Genomic DNA, 19,274 nt, shown 5'->3' with positions numbered 1-19,274 from the left:
GAGCTTCTGCTCATTCAGCAGCAGCAGCGTGGGCCACTTCTGTTGCCCCGGCAGAGGCAAACAGTAGCCACAAGGTCCTGGACGGGCCGGCACCAGAGGAGCGGTGGGATGAGCTCAGCAGTGGGGAATGCGCCATGGGGGCTGCACTCACTGGGCCCATTGTTGGGGCAGTTTTGGCAGCGGTGTCACGGGCAGCAGCATGCCGTGGCAGGCCTCAAGTATAGCCGGAGCTTGCTTCCTTACCAGCAGGCCATGGGGAGCCACAGGTGGGGCACAGGGGTTTATGAGAGTGGAGGAGTTTGATGCCTCCTGCCCTGTGGCCATGCTGGTTAATGAGCTGAGCTGGGGGTTCGGGGTCAGAGTGTGACAGTGGAGCACTGGCCAGCTGCCCTGCCGAGCTGGCGAAGGGTTCGCTTGCTGTGAACAAAGCAGCACTCATGGAAACTTGCTGCCGTACAAAGGCAGAACGTTCAGGCTTTTTTTTTTTTTTTCCCTTTTCCTGAAAAGGATCTCAAATAATTAGCGCAGCATTCCTGTGCGTGGCCTGGCTGGGTATCTGCACTGCGGTCCTGCAGCTGTGAGAGGGACCTGCTTGGCAGCGAGTGGCTGAGCCTGAAATAGCTGGTCTGAATGGCAGCTCTTGTTCCTCTATGTTTTGCATCCTTGCTTGCTGCTAATCCCATCCCTGCAGCATGGAGTCATGCTTCTGGTGGAGATGCTCCTCAGGAGTACTCATGGCAAGAGTTGGATGTGCACTAACACCTACCTGGGGTTTTTTCTGAACATCAGATCAACACATTCATAACATAACTTGGCGTATGGCTCCTAAAAGAACAAACTGTAGGCTTCCAACTGAAAATATTAAGGAATGTGGTCATAAGCCACCCGCAGTTTGACTTGTTTCCCCACCCATCCTAGCAATTTCTGATTTTGAAATTCTTGACTTCTTCCACCCCCCATGGGTGTTTTCAGTTTCTTTTGGAGAAGCTGAGTTGGTTGCTGTTGCTGTTATACTGCTGGCTTAGTCTTGCGTCATCTTATGCCTTTGTTCTTTGGTTGTGAGACATGAGTGATCTCTGGATGCCCATTAAGAAGTTGAACAGGACTATTTTCAGCTGTACTTCACTCCAGTGAGCTTCACTGGTTTGATTGTTTTTAATACAGAAAAGAATAAAGTCTGTTTTGTCTTTTTTCTTGCCAAATCTACATTGAAAGAACTGGATTTGAACTTATTTTTATAGTTGCCTGCTCCATCTCAGAAATCCTTTCTGGAGGCCCAACATGCACCAGTAGACAGTACAGGGTGGTGAATGCAATAATGGCCTGAAGTTCTCTGATCTGAATTGTTTCAGATCCAGTTGAAGTGAAAACTATTGAAAACCTTTGAACTGTAATGTTTAATTTATCAAATCCTAACATGAGTCTCACAAAACAATCTTAATCTTTTTTTAATAACCAGATGTCCTGGTAAGTGTGGAGGAAGATGGTTTCTGCTGCCTTGCAAAAAAAACCCCACAAAAACAAAAGCAAAAACAAACCAACAACCCCCAACCCAATTTTTTTTTTTTCCTGTCAGCACTCATTTACTGTCCTTACAACCCTTCAGTGAAGTGCAATCCCTCCTGAAAAACTCACCTGGTAAAAGCTTAGTGGATCTGCTGTGTACATGGTGTATCACTTACGCTTCCTGAAGATAAACTTCCTCAGGTAACGAATGCTCTGAGGCTCGTTAGTGAAGCTGACCACTGGCTATGCCTTGTCAGGGTGCAGGAGCTGAGCTGGGAGCCTACCGGCATTCAGGTAAGCTGGATGCTGAGGAATGTCTCTCCTGTGGGTCACAGCACCGGTTGCAAAGGCTGCTGAGGAGCAGAGATATGATGGAGCTGGAACATGCTGCTGTTACAGGTCAGCAGGTCAGTTAGCAATCCAGGGAAGTGGTTGCAAGTGAGCTGCTGGTGCCAGTTCTGCACAGTGAATGCAACTTGTGCTTTTGAGAGGTGTGCTGGCTCAGCCGTGTGCTGAGCCCTGAGAAGCTGTGAGGTGGGCCTGGGCTGTAAAGGTCACTGGCAGAAATGGTTGCAGTATGTTCTCAAAGCACAGAGGAACCTGCATAATTGATTTAAAGACATATCCCTACAGAGGATGTTGCTAATGTCTTTAGCAGGCACAGTAAGCCTGTGAACACATACTGTATGCCTCAGTGAAGAATTTCCTTAGACAACTTGCTTGCTCAGCTCTGTCTCATTTGAGTACTTCTGTTTGGCATGCATGCAGTGCAGAGCAGGGCTTTGGAAGAGCTTGGTTCGGTGTGGAGTTTTCACTGTTGGAGCAGATTAAGCCCTAATGAGAGCTTAAATTTTCTGTTCTCCAGTTGCTATAGCTGTTTAACAATAGGTGAAAATAATTAGAGGTGGGCAAGTAGTCAGAAACTTCAATGCATCAGGATTTAAAATTCCTCCAGTCTCTACATAAATGATCCATAACTGAGATGAGCTTTATGTTAGACAAAGTTCCTTCATTGTCTGGAAATACAGAGTAAGGGCTGTTGAGACCACTCCTTTGTTCTGCATTAAGGACTATGTGTTTTAGAGTTTTTCCTTCATAGAATGCATGAACCAAAATTGTAAATGGGCAAGATAACACTGGAGAGGGTGCCCGCTTTTTAGAGAGGCTGGGTGCCGAGATCAGTGCCACTTGTGACAGAACTTCTAGGTGTGAAAATCGAAACTTCTGAGATGACTGCTCAAACTAAACAAGCAGTATTGACTGTAGCCTCAGGCAGGGAACTGCTTTATAGAAAATAAATTAGTACTCAAAAGTTGCCTTTTCAGTCCTCAGTCGTTTCACAAGACTTTGTACAAGTCTGTATTGCTAGCTCGATTTAGCAAGGAAGCTGTCTGCTGCGGTAGCTTATCTTGCTTCCACTAATTGTCCAACAGAAAATGACTTGCAGCTCTGCTGTAGGGCAGAGTTCAAGGAGTGGTGCTGCAGTTCGGATAATACTTGTGCCTAATCTGAATGCAGAGCAGGCTTGCACATGAGCAAAAGGTACTGTTCACAAAGTTGATTGTAATTGTAGGGTAACTTAGTGTTGTAGAGATCTGCTAAAGGTTGTATAGGTCAAGCCATGTACTTGGAGCAGACCCAACTTGATCAGGTTCCTGAAGGATGCATTCAGTTAAATTTGCCTTGGAAGATGGAAACCTTGTGAGCTCTCTGGATGTCTGTTCCAGTAAGTGACAATCCTCATGGAAAAGACTTTTTCCCCAAAATCTGCCTGGAATTTTCCATATTACAACTTGGAAACCGTTTTGAGCAGATGATTGAGGGGGTTCCTAGTCTGCAAGATCTTTTGCATTTAATTCCCCCCACCCCTGTCCCCTCTGGTAACAGTGCTTCTTCCAGTATAGAGCTGACTGAACTAAAGGATGTACACTGGACTGGGAAAAATCAGAGCACAAGTGGAGCAGTTCTGAAAACTGCATAAAGTCACAAGAGTTTATCTTGCAGCACTAGCTCTTGAAATCAAGTAATGATAAATAATCTTACAGCTCTGAGAATGCCTAAAACAAAATTGTAATGTGCCCCTGGGTGCCTAGGTTAAAGGCAAAAGGTGCTGAATTTGCTTAGTCATGGATAGTGTGACTTAAAGGCCTGAAAGACAGCTCTGTTTAAAAAGCCAGCACCAAGTTGGATCTTACCATGCTGCTGGCTATGGCACAGCACTCCAGGTAGACTTTAGAGATCTCTACTCAAGTAGATGAATTTACAAGCTTCAGATCAATGCCCGATTTCAGTTCTGGTATTGGCTTCTGAGGCAACCGCAAACACAAAAAGAGGACCTGGCTGTATAGCATTGGTGGTTTTCCACATGGTAAGTTGGGTTGGGAAGTTTTCTGTGTGGCCCAGGCTGTAAAAATGACACACGCATGTCTTGATGGTCACAGCACTGGCTTAGGCAAGTCTTGCTGCTGGCTGAATACTAGGCACTTTAATGCCTTTGCTATGAGGAGTGTGATACTAACAGTCCAAGAGTAACATACCATATTAATATTTACTACAGAACAACAATTATAAATCAACTTCAGGACTTAAAACTTGGTTCCTTTTCAAGACAGACTGGTGGTGTGCGCTGCTCGCCTATAGAATTGCCATAATCCATATTTTTGGCCAAATGCCATTTAGTTAATAGGATAATAAAAATGTAAGGATTACAATCTAGACTTGGAGGTGTGATGGGGGAAGCAAGTAAGCTCTGGTTCAGCCTGTCTTCCTCTTCACCTTCCAGGCAGCCACTTAAATCCTAATAGGTGACTAAGGAGCAGGCTACTCCTACATAAAACTTAATATTGTTAGCTATATATAGCCTCTTTTCTTTACAGAGGAGTAAGTGCTCACTTGTTCAACGCTGGTATTGATTCTGCAGAGCAGCTTAAGTCTTCTTGGCAGGTTTTCCCCAGCAGTCAGGGTGCAGGTCCTGTTGAGCTACATCCTGACACCAGGATCTCTCAGCAGTGGGCTGGCAGCAGTCTGTCCCCACAGATAACATCTCTCTGCTGCTGAATGAAGGCTGCAGCTGACTTCATGGCAGTTGCTCTTTTGTCAGCATTGGGTTGCTGTTGGGTAGTTTTAGAGGAAGAAAACAAGTTAGTGGAGTAAACCAAATTTAAAATGTACATTGAACAGTGTATGTGGGAATGAAGATTTTTGTTTGAGCCAGACTTTAGTGTTTCAGCTTCTTGCTGATTCTGGAGCATGTGTCTACACATAATAATGTGCAGATTGCCTAAAAGTGGTCATCTAACAGCGTCTGCAAATTTGGAGTCTGCTGCTGAGTATCAATCAGCAGGATTTGCATGTAACAACCCAAAAGTTCTGAGTTCTAATGAAGAGAAAACACAAAACGCACCAGAACCTCTGAAACCCTTAACCTTTGACTGTTCTAGATGGCACTTCTAAAGCTGGTTCTGTTTCCAGCTGAGCTCAAGTCCTAAGTACTGTTCTGGGTCAGGTGAGAGATCCTGTTATGCCTCATCCATGGATTCATACTTTGTGCCTGGGCTCCTCATAAAAATGTTGTCTTTTCATTTGAAGCCAAGGAGAAACTTTTTTACTTTAAGGGTGATGGAGCACTGGAACAGGCTCTCCAGAGAGGCTGTGGAGTCTCTGGAGACTTTCAAGACTTGTTTGGATGCATCTTCATGTAACCTCATTGAGGCATATCTGTGTTAACAGGAGGGTTGGACTAGGTGATCTCCAGATGACCTTTCTAACCCCTACCATTTTCTATCATTCTTTGAAAATACAAGTCCAGTGGCTGTCAGCAGGTCTCCTGCTCTGCTGCTGGTACATGACTCAGCTGTGCAGAACTTTAATCTCCAAAGCATACGTCTCCTACCGGATACAGTGAACCAGTGAGAGAGTGTATTTCATATGTGTAACTGCATCTGTAGATGTTAAGTGTTGTAATACGAATAAAGGAAATTATGCAGATGACCACACTTTCTCCAAAAAAGGCTAGATTAAAGCTGTCTACAATGGTTCTGTGAAGAATTTGTTCAGCCCTGCTAAATTATCTTGGCGGATGAGATGTGACAGCTCACTTCCTCCAAGTGCGGGAAGGCTCACATCAACAACCCTTGTCTGCATGGAGAGGGCTCCTTTATTCTGCAGAAATGCCCCTGGTGCCATGGAGTAAACACATGCTTTTCAACTGAAAGCAGACTATTTCTTCCCATCTACCTAATTTGTCAAAGCTGAAAACCAAATGCTGCTGCCAGTGCTGGAGGCACATCCTTGTGAGACTGAAGCACTGACCGCAAGTGAGCATGGCTGCTGTAAATTTACAAGGAGCTCCAGAGAGGGAATTAAGACATATAGCTTGAAAGGCTCTGTAAAGCTTCAGAGCATAGATTGTGTGAATAATTAGAATGCATAAAAGTGATGTTTGTCCTAAGAAAGCAGTGCTGTAAGATCATATAGTCCATTTTCCAGCCTCCAAGAGCATGTGTCTTGAAGCAGACTAAGGAGTGAGAGGAATCCAGTGGAAAGCCAGTTGAGCTGGGGTACATAGCAGCACCTGCACTAATGATTGTTGGTGCTTAAGTGTTGTTAGAAACACTTTTTTTTGTCACTGTTCTAAAACCTTGGCAGTATTAGACTGACAGTGTGCACTTGGAGCTGGTGGAGGATGCCTGCAAATCTGGCTCTCGTAAGAGGGCTTCAGGGTTCTCTGGGCCAGCTTTGTGTTCCTTTTGCAGGACCTGGTAATGGATGCTTGTCTTCCTGGGCTCTGCTTGCTTCTTTGTGCCTGGGAGACCTCAGTGTTTTTAGTAATTTGATTAAAAAGGCAGCACTAAAGCAGAGGCTTTTCTGGAGAGACTGAATGCTTGGGTGGGAGCCAAGCTTGACACCAGTGCTTTGGAAGCCAACCCTGCTTTGAACTGTACTCTTCTCCCTTCTTGAACAGGGAGAGTCCTTTAATATGGTGACAGATTATGAGCCAGAGTTGAGATGCTGGTGGGATTCCCTGTAGCCAGGAGTAGAGTGCCTGCATTAAGGGCATGTGAATGGCACTACTGAGTGCTGATTAAGGTCTCCTGTTCTGCCTCAGGAGGAGTTCTCAATCCCTCTACCTCACTCCAAATGAAAGCAGACAAGCCCTTCCACAAGCAGGCTTGGAAAAAATTACATCATGAGATCCCTATGCCTGTCAGGAAGCTGGGAAGCTAGAAGAGCTTGTTAACTTTGGTAACAAAATACAGTTGTGGGGATGGCACCAGCCCTGCAGAGGAAGAGCTGTCCCATTCCTGTGGTGACCTTTTCCTGTCACCAGAGCAGTGGCCCCATGCCTGGCCTCTCTGGACAAAGCTGATGAGACTGGATATTCTTGCTCTTGATGTGAAGCTGTCTTCTATATGAGTGCCTTTTCCCTAGGTCAGAGAACAGCTGTGCCCTTGGAGATAGTGATGGGGTGCTGGTGGATATTGAGCATGTGGGCTGGTTGCTGCAGTAATTACAGCACATCCTCCTATAGACATTGTGCTGTAAATATGAAATAAGTTTTGGGTTTGGTTGTTTTTAATCTTGAGTAACCTGCATGTAGCAGTGTGCTTGAGGTGCCTCTATTCTGGCTGGCTTTCCTCCCTGTGAATGCTAGATGGCTTTCCAAAACAAGTTTACTTACATCATGTTAAACCAGTTGCTATGTCTACTCTAGTAAAAATGCTGATGTCAGTATAAAGTGGAAGCCTGGAGGAATTTCTGGTGCAGGCATGTGATGGCCAGTGGTGTGAGTAGGTGAGCCTGCTATGGGGATGCAGGATGGAGGGGCTGCAGACATGGGGAGCAGGTGGGCAGTGGAAGATTGCACCAGTGGTCTGGGTTTTGCACACTGTAGCCCTTAATTCCAGTTTGCAGAACTCAGGTGCTGTGGTGAGCCTGCCAGCCAGGCTTTGCTGCCTCCCTCTTATGTAAAATGTGGCTCTTCTTTCTACTCTGATAAGACTTCTTTCAAGAAAGCTTTCTATCATAGGCTGCAAAGGAGCATCTTCCTTTGGCTGACCAGTTTGCAACTGAACTGCTGAGAAAGGGGAAATGTGTAACAGCAGAAACTGTTTAGTTGTTGCTAGGAGACATCCTGCTTGAGTGATTCAGGCTATTACCTTGGAACTTAATTAAAACCCAGCAAGGCTTAATCATCTCATAGCTATATATTGCCTGTCTCAGACTGGGTGTGACATCAGCAGTGAGCAATCAAGTGGCAGACACTGATTTATCATAATCCTGTAAGATTAGTCAAAAGTGATATTTAAAACGCCAATACAAAGCTGAATAGAGAGCAGATGTTAACTGTCCAGAAAGGCCAGAGGCCACACAAGGTCTGAAGTTGCAGCATTATCTGTTCCGGCCCTACCGCCCGGTTGTGAAACCCTGTAAATATTAACCACTTTGCCTAAGCATTGGGTTAAAGGGAACACCCTGGTGCTTCCTGTTCTTGGTTGCTGTTGTGGGTTAAGGAATAGCTGTTTAACCATAGAGAGGTCCTCCTGGGGGACTGGACAGCCTGTCAGTCCCAAGGGGGATGGCACCAGAAATTGTTATTCCATCCCATAACCTTGCATTTTTATCTTCCCTATATAAACTGTTGTTTTCTCCCCTTTTTCCCTCTTTCCTGCTCCCAGCACAGACTCCTATCTCTTGTTTAATATTTCAGGGGAGGCTTTTGGCCTTGAGCAGCTTGGCTAATTTTTACTGTGTCATTCGGTCCTGGGTAGGAGGTATGGGGGTTGGGGGCTTGAGACCTGGTTGCAGGGGGGAAGGTATTGGAAGGTTATGGCCTAGTGAGTTTTTGGACTAGCCCAGACTCTTGTGTGTTTTTGTATTGTTGTATGTAGTTGTGAATAGTACTCCCATTTAAATTTTCAGTTCTTTGCAATCCTGTGTGGAGTGTTTTCTTTTACTCCTTTGGGGAGGGGTGAAGAGCATCTGTCTGATCCCTAAATCTACAACAGTTGCTATTCTGTGTAATCACTTCTTTTGAAAGTCAGGAGATCTTTTTGTGTTGATAAGATGGTATTGGGTTGCTGCTGTGGTCTCTGTAGTTGAAGAGGAGCAAGTAAGGGCATGCCAACCACCTGTTGGGCATGGTGAGGTTCAGCTTGGAGGACTCTACCTCTTAACACTCCAAACTTGAACTGAATAATGCGATCCAAGTATTGAACACTTTTCCTTTGCTAGCTAGAACTCACTAAAGAAGCCCTTAAGATGCCTCGTATATCTTGAAGTAGAGCTGTGATATGGCCTCTGTGGTGATAAACTTATGCTAAGCTAGAGTGTGCCATGGAAAAGCCAGAACTGATTTCCATTTTCTTCCAACTCTGTAGCATGAAGAGATGACTTTTTGTGTGGGCAGGAGTGTGATGGTGGAAAGGATGCCTGATAGGCTTCTGCTCTCCACTTTGCTCTGTGTACTCAGGTCATCATATGTGCAGACTTTGTTTTAATTCTGAACTCTGGCTTTGCTGGATTTAATCATACAGGACTTTTTTCTGCTATTATTTTTAATGTGGAGGCACATTCCTATATGTAAATGCAGTTTCATAAACAGTGCTTTTGGGTACATACTAAGATATTTTGACTCTTCTTGGGATGTTCTTGTGAACTCCACTACGTGCTGCCTGGCTTCTTTCAAAAGACGGAAATGCAGTTAAAAATACAAGGTGGTACTTATGGTCCAAATGCAAAATACAAGAGATCTTGAACTGTAAGTACTCCTGACCTCAATGTCGTAAAGCTTCAAGGGCAAGTCACACCACCCATGAAGAGAACTGAGCTCTCCAGACAGCTGGAGAGCATGAGTCCTTGGACTCTTCTTTTTCTAATGCAAGGCATGAAGAATAGATTCTGCGTGAGCATGTGCCTGCAGTGACCTAGGTTGCTTCTCTTGTCCTTGATTACCTGGACATGAGAAGACACAGTATTTTAAAAATAAGCCTCTTCCCTTTAGGCTGGGAATTACCACTTGTCTGTCTTTTGTCTTCCAGACAGTAAAGCCATAGTTGATGGAAACTTAAAGTTGATCCTTGGCCTGATATGGACCCTTATCCTCCACTACTCCATTTCCATGCCAGTGTGGGAGGATGAAGGCGATGATGATGCAAAAAAGCAGACCCCTAAGCAGAGGCTGCTGGGCTGGATCCAGAACAAAATTCCCTACTTGCCAATCACGAACTTCAATCAGAACTGGCAGGATGGCAAAGCACTGGGGGCTCTTGTTGACAGCTGCGCTCCAGGTAAGTCCTTTGCTTTCTGTCCTTGCGGCTGCTCTGCTGCTTCTATGGGAGGAGGTTTTTACTGCTGAGCTGGATACGAGATTGAGGCTTTCAAGAAAACCCAAGTCTGAAGAGGCCAGTTGTGGGTAGCAGCAAGTTGTAAACAACTTGGCCAAGAGAAATACTGGCCCAAAGCAGAATGTGTGATTGCATTATTGGAGGCGCCACGTCTAGCTTTGTATTGGGTGCAAGGGACAAAGGCACAAGTTCTGGCTCCTAAATGCAAGAAAGCCTTGTTCCCACAGCAAGTGCCAACAACCTTTCAACTTCAGGGCGCAGCAGGAGGCTTCATGTGTTCCCTTGAAATAGGATTGCAGAGGGAGCACAGAGCTGCCAGAAGCTGCACACTACCTGAAACTTCAGTGTTTAGCAAGCTGAGGCTGTGCTCCTTGTGGCAAGTCATGCAATGAAATGTGAAAAAGGCACAATTTCCTCACCTTCTTGTGAAAAAGCCTTCCTTGTGCTTATCTAATGCAAGCTGGGATGCTATGGCAAGCAGTTGAAATTTTCTTTTGCAAATTTGGTGCAGGAGAGCCAGTGAGATATAAAGGGTGGTTATATGTATCGGTACAGAATTTGGAGGGTCTCTTGTCCAGCTTAAATTTAAAGCAGTGGAGTTGTGTGGCTGACGGAAAAGCTACTTACCTGGTATGTTGTTGGCAAGCAAGGTGGGTGGGAGTCTCTCTGAACTGGCTGTTTGTGCCATAAGGGCTTGTGTTGATGCTAGTTGTTGTCACAGAAGCATTTCAGTGAGCAGCCCATGCTCATCTTGTTTTGGTTACTTCTGCAAAGCTCTGCATGTCTTTTCTATATAGTAGTATAATACAAGTGGCTGTGGGGTTCGTACTCAGCTTCTTCAGTTAAGGAAGCTCCTTTGCAGATAACACCTAACAACTGAAATGTATTTACAGGCCTGTGCCCTGACTGGGAGACCTGGGACCCGAAGAAGCCTGTTGACAATGCTCGGGAGGCCATGCAGCAGGCAGATGATTGGCTGGGTGTGCCACAGGTAAGGCTGTGCAGGCAGGCTGCCCGCAGGAAGCACAACAATTGGCTTTGTGCTGCAACTCACTGTAGATTGAAGAAGGCAGGTGAAATTGCTTGTACAATTCCAGAAGTTAGTTTACTCATGAAATTGCCTGAGAGAGGTCTGGTTGTTAGATTTTTGTGAAGATGTCTTTGAAGACAGCTGGTGTGTAGCATGTATGGTAGGGGAGTATGTGCATGTGTAGTGGTATTTGATCTGTTCGTCCATGGAATGTTTGTTTTGCTGCATTGAATTCCACGGAAGAAAAAGCCACTGGCTTAGGAAATCACCTGCAAAGATGACTTTCAAACACAGAACAATGAACAATGTATTTGTAAACTGGTTTGTTTTCACACTGGCCAAGTTGAACAGAACTGCTGAAGTCTCTGAAGCTGTTAGAGCAGCTTGTATTGTGGGAGCAGAAGAGACTGGTCACAAGTTCCATTTTGCAAGCACTGCAGTTCAGAGCTGTAACACACAGGGTTATGAATTACTAATTCTTTTAGTTATCCTCATCTTGCTTTTGGGGGGGACCTAGCTACTGTTGTTCTGCCTTGTTGCTGTTTGGTTTGTCGCAGTCTCAGGAGAACCCTTTCTAACTAAGACACAACAAAAAGCCCCCAAACCATATTTGGGCCGTAATGAGCTGCTTGGTTTGTCTTGACACGAGGTAATAAATGATGTTTTGTGTATCAAAGGGGAAAATGGATGTAAGAAATCTCATTAGCATGCGGGAGTTTTGAAAGTTAGGACTCTGTTATAACTGTGTTTCTGTGTTGACATGGGGTAACCAAGCACTGATACAATGTACTTAATTGTGCTGTCTTTCAGGTTATTACCCCTGAAGAAATTATCCACCCTGATGTGGATGAGCACTCTGTAATGACTTACCTGTCCCAGTTCCCCAAAGCCAAGCTGAAACCAGGAGCTCCTTTAAAACCCAAACTGAATCCAAAGAAAGCAAGGGCTTATGGCAGAGGTAAGGACTTGGTGAGCTTATGCTGCACAGAGCATTTAACTCTGTAGAAAACTGGGTGGGGTTTTTGCTTATGTTGAACTCCAGACCTACTGTAACTGACTTCAAAGTTTCACTTGTATACTCTTGGTGTGGTGCCTAGTTTCAGAAATACGTGGATATCATCCAAAAGACACTCCTAGTTCTAACATGTAAATTCTCCAAGGTCTCTGAACCTGTTCTGCAAGCTGCCAGCCTTGCAGTCCACAGCTGGAAGAAGCAGCATGTTATGGCGATAAAACAACCTTGGTGTGAAATTGAAGCTAGCAATATTACTGCTCAGGGTCTAGCAGTGAGTGCTGCTTGTGGTAAAGTACTCCTTTAAAAGACAGGAACCCTCCTTACATCTGCATGTCTCTTTGGGCAGACTCCCTGTAGAGGCAGGCTGGGTGGGAGATGTGTATTGACATCAGCTAATCCTAAGTAAGCTTTTTTTAATTGAGCATTAGGTGTGAATTCTTCGTTTGCATAGGCACAAAGGTGGGTCGATAACCCTTAAAACTTTAAATAGTGCTAAGCTTTTGTTATAAAGGCTTTGTTTGCTAATTGGGAGGAATTGTCCATAGAAGTTTATGCCACTGGTGATCTACATAGGTATTCATATTGTTAATTAGCCTTTAAATTGATAATTCCTATAACTTCTGATGTGGTTCTATTCTAGACTGGAATACAATCACAACTAAATGAATAACATTTAATGTACTTGATGTGTAGCAAGACAGCACTTATGCATTACAATTTGTTCACCATTTTATCTTTGTTTTTAGATCTGGGGCCAGCTGTGGTCCTTGGAGGTTTTTAGAATTAGTGAGATTCAGAACTGGGTGTACAAGAGTGTAATGGAAAGAAACAAAACTTTTTTATTCTTCTGTTTAAACTGAGGGTGTTCTTTTCAACCTGATTTTTCTACTGAAACTTTACTAGTGGAATGAATAGACTCGGATGCTATCTCTGCACTGACAAAACAGTTGCTGTATCAAAAGTAGGTTTAACACTTCCCACTTCTTGGGGTTATGTCTTTCACTGTTGCCATCCACAGCAAATCACAGTACAGACATGTTTGTCAGATCCCAAATGTATAGACTGCCTATGCTCCCCTTACTGTATAAATGACTGAGCAGCCTGCCTCAGTCTGGCAAATCTGGCTTTAGTCATATTCTTCTTTCAAAAAATGGAATTATTTTCTTGTCAGTTTTTGTACATGCGGTGCTCTGGAGCTTTTGTAATGGAAACTACAAAGGGTGAGTGATTTTTCTTAAATGATTGATTTCGTTTTTTCCTTTTTCCCCAAAGTTAATTGCTGAAATAGTCACTAAATAGAACTGACAATTCTGACTGCTAACACACGTCAGAGCCAAAAGGTGACTCCAGCAGCAAGGGGCTCGCTGCCAAGCTGAGCAGCTTCTTTTGGACAAATAAGCCACAGATCATGCTTCCAGAAAAAGGTGGAAGTTGGTCAGTCTTAGCTTTATTATTGTTTATCCATGTACCACAATAAGTTATTCATAATCTCCCAACGTGAATATTAATTGTAGCTCATCACCCTGGATACACCACCCTGCACTTGCCTGCTCCTGTAGTGTCTGAGTACAGACAGCATGTGAAGGGAGCCTGCAGACATGCTGTACGGAATCATGCAGATTGTCACTGACACAGTTCTCACTTACTTAGCCAAAGCAGATAGCTGAGAAGAGAGTGAAATCTGGAAGAATAAATATAAGGAAGTGCTGTGACTAACACTGTCCTGGCTGAAGCTGTCTTCTGAGCATAAGCAATCCTCGTTGTGCTTGCAGGAGGAGTAATACTTTACTTGAGTACCATGTCCTGGTTCTTGTGTGGTGGACTGAAGATAGGCAGAGTGAATTTATAGCTGTTTAAACTAGATGATAATCTAGGGCTTAGCTTGAAAGAATGAATATGTCAATTGTTAACACCTTATCAGAATGCTCAGATTTCCTAGTAAAAACATGGTCTTCCTTGCACTGCTCTCAACTTATTGTTTTCTGAAGATAAACAAGTTCAGGAATTCTGTTGTTCACAACCACTTCCTTTATAATCTATCAGACATTGCACTTTCCACTAATTGTGCTATGGACCACTAGTGCCCATGGTTTTATGAATAAGCTGAGGAGTAATTCTCTTGGACAGAAGGGTACATATGTTTGGGCTAGTCTGGAACCAGCAGCTCTGGGAAGTTCTTCCACCCACTCAGTCTGACACTACCATGACAGGTGTCATGACCTGGGGCTACATGCAGGGAGATGATGAAACTTTGCTGGGAAACGCATGCTGCAGCAGGCTCTGTGCTGAGGAATAAGGAAACTGATTAAAAGTGGAAGTGGCGTAGAACTGCAGGGTTTCCATGGTTTAAACAAGCTCCTGCATGCCATTTGTACGGTGTTCACTCTGGCACAGGGATTTGAGCACCCTTCAAAGAAGAATACATCTCAGCAGTGTCTGTACAGCTGAGTTCTGAAAGTGCAGTAAAATGGGACGCTATATGTAAGAACTGTCTTGCTGTCTTTTGCTCTTGGCTCTAGGGTATGTCTTTATCAGAAGGCTTCCTAGAATTTCTTTCCTGTCTCCCTGGTTGCACTTCCTGCAGCGCAGTCCTGTTGCAGCATTTAGATGTGTGAAGAGCAGCAGCTACTAAACGATTAGTGCACATACCCTACCTGCTGTCAGCCTCATCTTGGCACTCCCTAGCTGTAGGGGTGACCCTCATTGTGTTGCTCAGGTGAGCAAGGTAACTTGCTTTCACCTGAAACCAGATGCTACCTGGATTCCAAACCTGGCTGGAGATCCTAAGATGAGTTGAGTGCCAATGATTCAACCCATTTTCAAATATGCTTGTGATGTAAGAAGAAGGGTTACTGTGAATATGATGCTCTGGGCAGCTGGTGAAGTGTCATGGAATGGCCTGAGGAAGTTGGTGTGGGGTCTTGTGTGGGAGGACAGATTGGACATCTTGTAGGTAGCTTTCAAACTATGAACAACATGTTTTGTAGCAACAGTTAAGGTGCTGCTGTTTGTCTCTCAGGAATTGAGCCTCATGGGAACATGGTAAAGCAGCCTGCTATCTTCACAGTAGACACCATCAGTGCTGGGCAGGGAGACTTGATGGTCTTCATAGAGGATCCAGAAGGAAACAGAGAGGAGGTATATATGTTTAAAGTACTGTGTAGAATAGTAGTGTGGAATTGTGTGGAATAAACCAATAAAGCTGGTCTGAACACTGCAGTTTTTGTAGTAACTTTCATCTTTCACAGTGAAGATCTTGACAAATAAGTAATCTAAAAACAAGTTGCAAAATGCCATCTATCAAAAGTGCAAGCTTCAAGCTCTTGCTCATAATTGCTTTATTGGATGAACTTGAATAAAATATCGTTATCTGCAACTAAGCAACTCAACTCCCATGTCCGGTAGTTGCGGTGCTTTAGTTTGGCCAAGTACATTCTGACATGCTTTTAGATAACATACTTCACTAAATCACTGTCTGTCCTTAGTCATTCTTCAAGAATGGCTAAAGCAGCTATTTAGATGCCATGAATCATTTTGAGTTAAAAGCACTGGTTTTAATGTTTATAGAAACTTCTCATCCAAGTGCTCCACTTGATCATGTTACATTCCAGAAAAATACAGCTGTAATGTTGGACTTAATGTCTCCTCAATTTTGGCCTGCCTTAGTAGAGCTGTTAACAGCAAGGGAAGTGGCTGGGCAGGGGAGAAGATAGCTTGCTTTGTCTCATGTAAAGGCAAAACCAATGGGATTTTTTCTCCATGTGAGAAGAGGAGGTAGCAAGGATCCCTGCTTCCACAGCCACGTCTCTGACATTGCTGACTCTGGAAATAGTTTTCTCTGGGTAGCACTTGATACTGGAGTCTTAGGCTGATGTGTGTAGGCACAGCTCAATGATGGATTTTTTTTCTCTCCTAGGCAAAGATAACACCATCCAGTGACAAAAACAAGACCTATTCAGTTCAGTATGTGCCAAGGGTTACTGGACCTCATAAGGTAGGCTGTGAATCAATAACAAGAATTCTCTTGCTAAACACACTGCTCTGCTGGTTAATGTAGCCCCTGTGGGTTGCTTGTTAGCTGATGGCATAATAGCCTCTCTGGGCATACTGAAGAAAAGGTAACCTGTTGTGGCCTAAGTTTTCCTTCTGGGCTATCGGGCTGCCTCCTTCAGGGGGAAGGGGATGTGTGTTGGCAGAGTGTGTAGATGTTTTGGTATCAGGTGTTGCAGCTGGCTCTCCTCTCATGTGGAGCTGCTTCTTGTAGCTCATGAGGCCAGTTTTATGGGTCATCACAGACAGAGGAAAGTATCTTTTTTTTTTTTTCTGTTGGGCACGTCTTTGCTGATGATACTATGTACTGTAGGGTTTTTGCAGAGAAGGTTCCCCACCCGGTTCTGTCCCCAGATGCCTGCAGAAGCAGGTTTATGATGGGTGAATTCCATTGCTTGTCTGAGTGATTGGTCACCACAACCAGCCAGACAAGATAAAGGAAACTTCTGCCATTTCATTGCTGGATGGTGATCTGCCTCTTCTGGGCACATTCTTTCAGACATCTCTGCTGGTGTAACAGACCCTATGATCAGCAGCACTGTAAAGAGATGGCCAACAGTTATGTTGTATGGATAGGATGAAGGTTGTGGCATAGTTTGCCTCTCATGTGAGGCATAGACTCTCTGTGCTAGGAACACTGGTGCTTGACCTCATGCGTGGCTATATGGTGCTGTCGTTGAGCTCTGCTTCTGCCTCGTGGGTCAGAGCTGATGCTTTCTGTCTCCAGGTTTCAGTCCTGTTTGCTGGGCAGCACATCTCAAAGAGCCCATTTGAAGTGAATGTTGACAAAGCCCAGGGAGATGCAAGCAAAGTAACAGCAAAGGGACCGGGACTAGAGGCGACAGGGAACATTGCCAACAAGCCTACCTACTTCGACCTCTACACAGCAGGTAAGCAGGAGGAACGAGTGCTGACATCCTACATCTTCCTCGAACAAACAAAATAAAAAAAATGAAAAATGGGTGAGGATTAGCAGCCCCTTCAAGTTCAGAGGTAAAATAATAGCCAGGCTGTTATGGAGGCTTCAGCTGTGTATGAAACATTTGAAGTGTGGAGCTGAGCTGGTGCAGGAAGGTACTAAGTATTACCCAGAAATTTGCCATGAGCTTGCTGAATGACAGCAGGTAGGTTCCTGGCTGGTTTCTCCCACCAGTTAGTTCTAAACAGGAATGTGAAATGCCCACCTCTGAAGTATGAACTGTGAGTAAATTGTGAATGCCTAATATGTTCTGTATTGAGCTTTATGAGAAAATCTGCCACAGTGCTACTTAGAGTTCATACTTCAATGACAAACTTGTTAGAACCTCTACCATAATCATTAGAGGGCCACTACCTTCATTAGGGCATCTTCATCATATGACTTGTTGCTTCCAATTAGGCCAATGCTGTAGCCTAGAGGAATTGGTCAATAAGATGCTATGACTGTTAATTCATTTAGAATGTTGTGAACTACTTAGGGCACTTACTTGAAGTATTTAAACACCAAAATATGCTGAGTAGCATATTCTGGATTGCCTTCTGCCTGAGGGTTCTTTGCAATAAAATTAATTATAGTGAGGGAAAGTGTTATGTTCAGCCTCTAATTGGGAGAGGTCTGAATCATGTAGAGACATGTCAGGCCTCTGAAAGTGTCTGGAAAACTGTTGCTGTTGTGTGATGAGTTAAACACAGTGTGAGAGGAGCAGGTGTCTGAAGAAAAGTGAATTCATACAGTCTGACAGATAAGGATACTTATCCAGACCAGCCTGCATGTTGTCTGAGCTCTTAATCTAAGCTGCTTCAAAGCTTGAGAGACTGAACTGATGGGTGAAGTTGTCTAGTCTGTGACAAAGGTGCCACAGGATGGTAGCAACAAGGGTAACCAGGATTCATGTGTATCCAGTGCTAGGGTGCTGAAACTGTAGCAGGAGCTGCAGAGACCTGGCAGTTTGATGTATTCATTGAGATGCCACCATCCTGTTTCCCCTTCCCCACATCCAGTTGCTGTCAGCAGAAGCTGAATATTTAGGCTGTGCCCAAAAATGGTAACAGGGTGGCTGGCTGAGGCCAGAGAGCTGGCTGTGATCCTAAAAGCAGAGCATCTTGTTGTGAGGGAGCCAAGGCTCAGCTGTGCTTGTTTCCTTTGCAGGTGCTGGTGTGGGTGATGTGAATGTGGAAGTGGAAGATCCTCAGGGGAGAAGCCTTGCTGAAGTTGTGATAGAAGACAAAGGCAACCAAGTGTACCGTTGCACATACAAACCTGTTCAAGCTGGTCCTCATGTTGTCAAAGTGACTTTTGCTGGGGAGGCGATTCCCAAGACTCCTTGCACTGTTCTTGTCGGAGAGGGTATGCATCTTAAAACTGCACCTAAATGTAGATGGCCACTTTTCTTCTTGGATGTGATCACAGAATATGCTTGAATCTATACCTTTCAACGTCTCAGGCCTGATTCAGTGGGTCACCTGGGTACTCACAGGGTAAAACAGTGCTCTCTAACAATATTATAGCTTTTTGTTGCTAGAGTTTCCTTTCTGCCTAGACGTCTGAATAAGCTGCCCTTTGTATTTTTGGAAGTATTTTATGCAGCTATGCAGTGTCTTGCTGTTTTCCACCTCTGTTCCTCAAATGACTATATTTACTGTTTTCCTCCTTAACTGACACCTAACTTGCTTTCTGTTCCATCCTACGTGCTCCTATGCTTTTAGATCTCTGCTCATCTCTCCTGAGCTACCCTACATTTGTGGAATTTTGGACTTCACTGCTAATGGCTTCATAGTTGGTAAGAGGTGTGCAGGGTGCTCTGTTGTTTGCTTTTTGTAAGCTTCTAGCCTGCAGCTTGTCCTGGCCAAAAGGGTTTTGGTTTTGCTTGGGTTGGGGAAGAAAGTTAAAAGTGAGCTGAAGCAGTGTGACCCAGTGAGTGAAACTGGCTTAACCACAATCTGCCTGATCAGTTGTGTAAGAGCTCTGCAAGCTGTTCCCACTCCACATTTGTATGCTCCCACCAAGCTTCCAGAGCTAGCAGATGGCATGTGATCTTTGCTTACACCATCCAGTGCAGAACGTGGAGCAATGTTGGCTGCTGCAGGGTGAGGGTGAAACTTGCAAGCTCTTGAAACAAGTGGATACTTAATGAGCAACTTGGCAGACCTGTGCTTCTGCTGTAAGCAGGGTGTGTTTTGGGGAAATGCATGTTGGGCTTACACTGCTGGGAAGCTGCGATTGTTTGTAAGTCTCTTGAAACCCTGCAGGTCTTTTGGAGTTTAAGACCACATGATAGCTGAGGCTGTGTGATGAAAACTGTTCCTAAGGCCTGGAGAAGTGCTTGGAGTAAACTGCTCAAGTCTAAGC

At 44.5% G+C, this 19,274-nt stretch overlaps 1 protein-coding gene across 4 annotated transcripts in view; it reads left to right on the top strand.

Moving 5' to 3' along the window:
- FLNB (filamin B) overlaps window positions 1-19,274 on the top strand; it is a 71,360-nt gene that overhangs the window by 14,605 nt on the left and 37,481 nt on the right. For all 4 annotated transcript variants that reach the window (XM_054387356.1, XM_054387357.1, XM_054387355.1 and 1 more), the window contains exons 2-8: window positions 9,546-9,794; window positions 10,745-10,842; window positions 11,692-11,839; window positions 14,916-15,034; window positions 15,813-15,890; window positions 16,674-16,836; window positions 18,075-18,272. In XM_054387356.1, coding sequence (XP_054243331.1) covers window positions 9,546-9,794; window positions 10,745-10,842; window positions 11,692-11,839; window positions 14,916-15,034; window positions 15,813-15,890; window positions 16,674-16,836; window positions 18,075-18,272 — 1,053 coding nt within the window. The remainder of the gene's footprint in view (window positions 1-9,545; window positions 9,795-10,744; window positions 10,843-11,691; window positions 11,840-14,915; window positions 15,035-15,812; window positions 15,891-16,673; window positions 16,837-18,074; window positions 18,273-19,274) is intronic.

This window comes from Indicator indicator, chromosome 15 (assembly GCF_027791375.1).
Source record: "Indicator indicator isolate 239-I01 chromosome 15, UM_Iind_1.1, whole genome shotgun sequence".
NCBI classification, from domain to species: domain Eukaryota; kingdom Metazoa; phylum Chordata; class Aves; order Piciformes; family Indicatoridae; genus Indicator; species Indicator indicator.
Note: the sequence above shows the minus strand (reverse complement) of the source record. Positions and strands in the feature narration are given on the sequence as shown.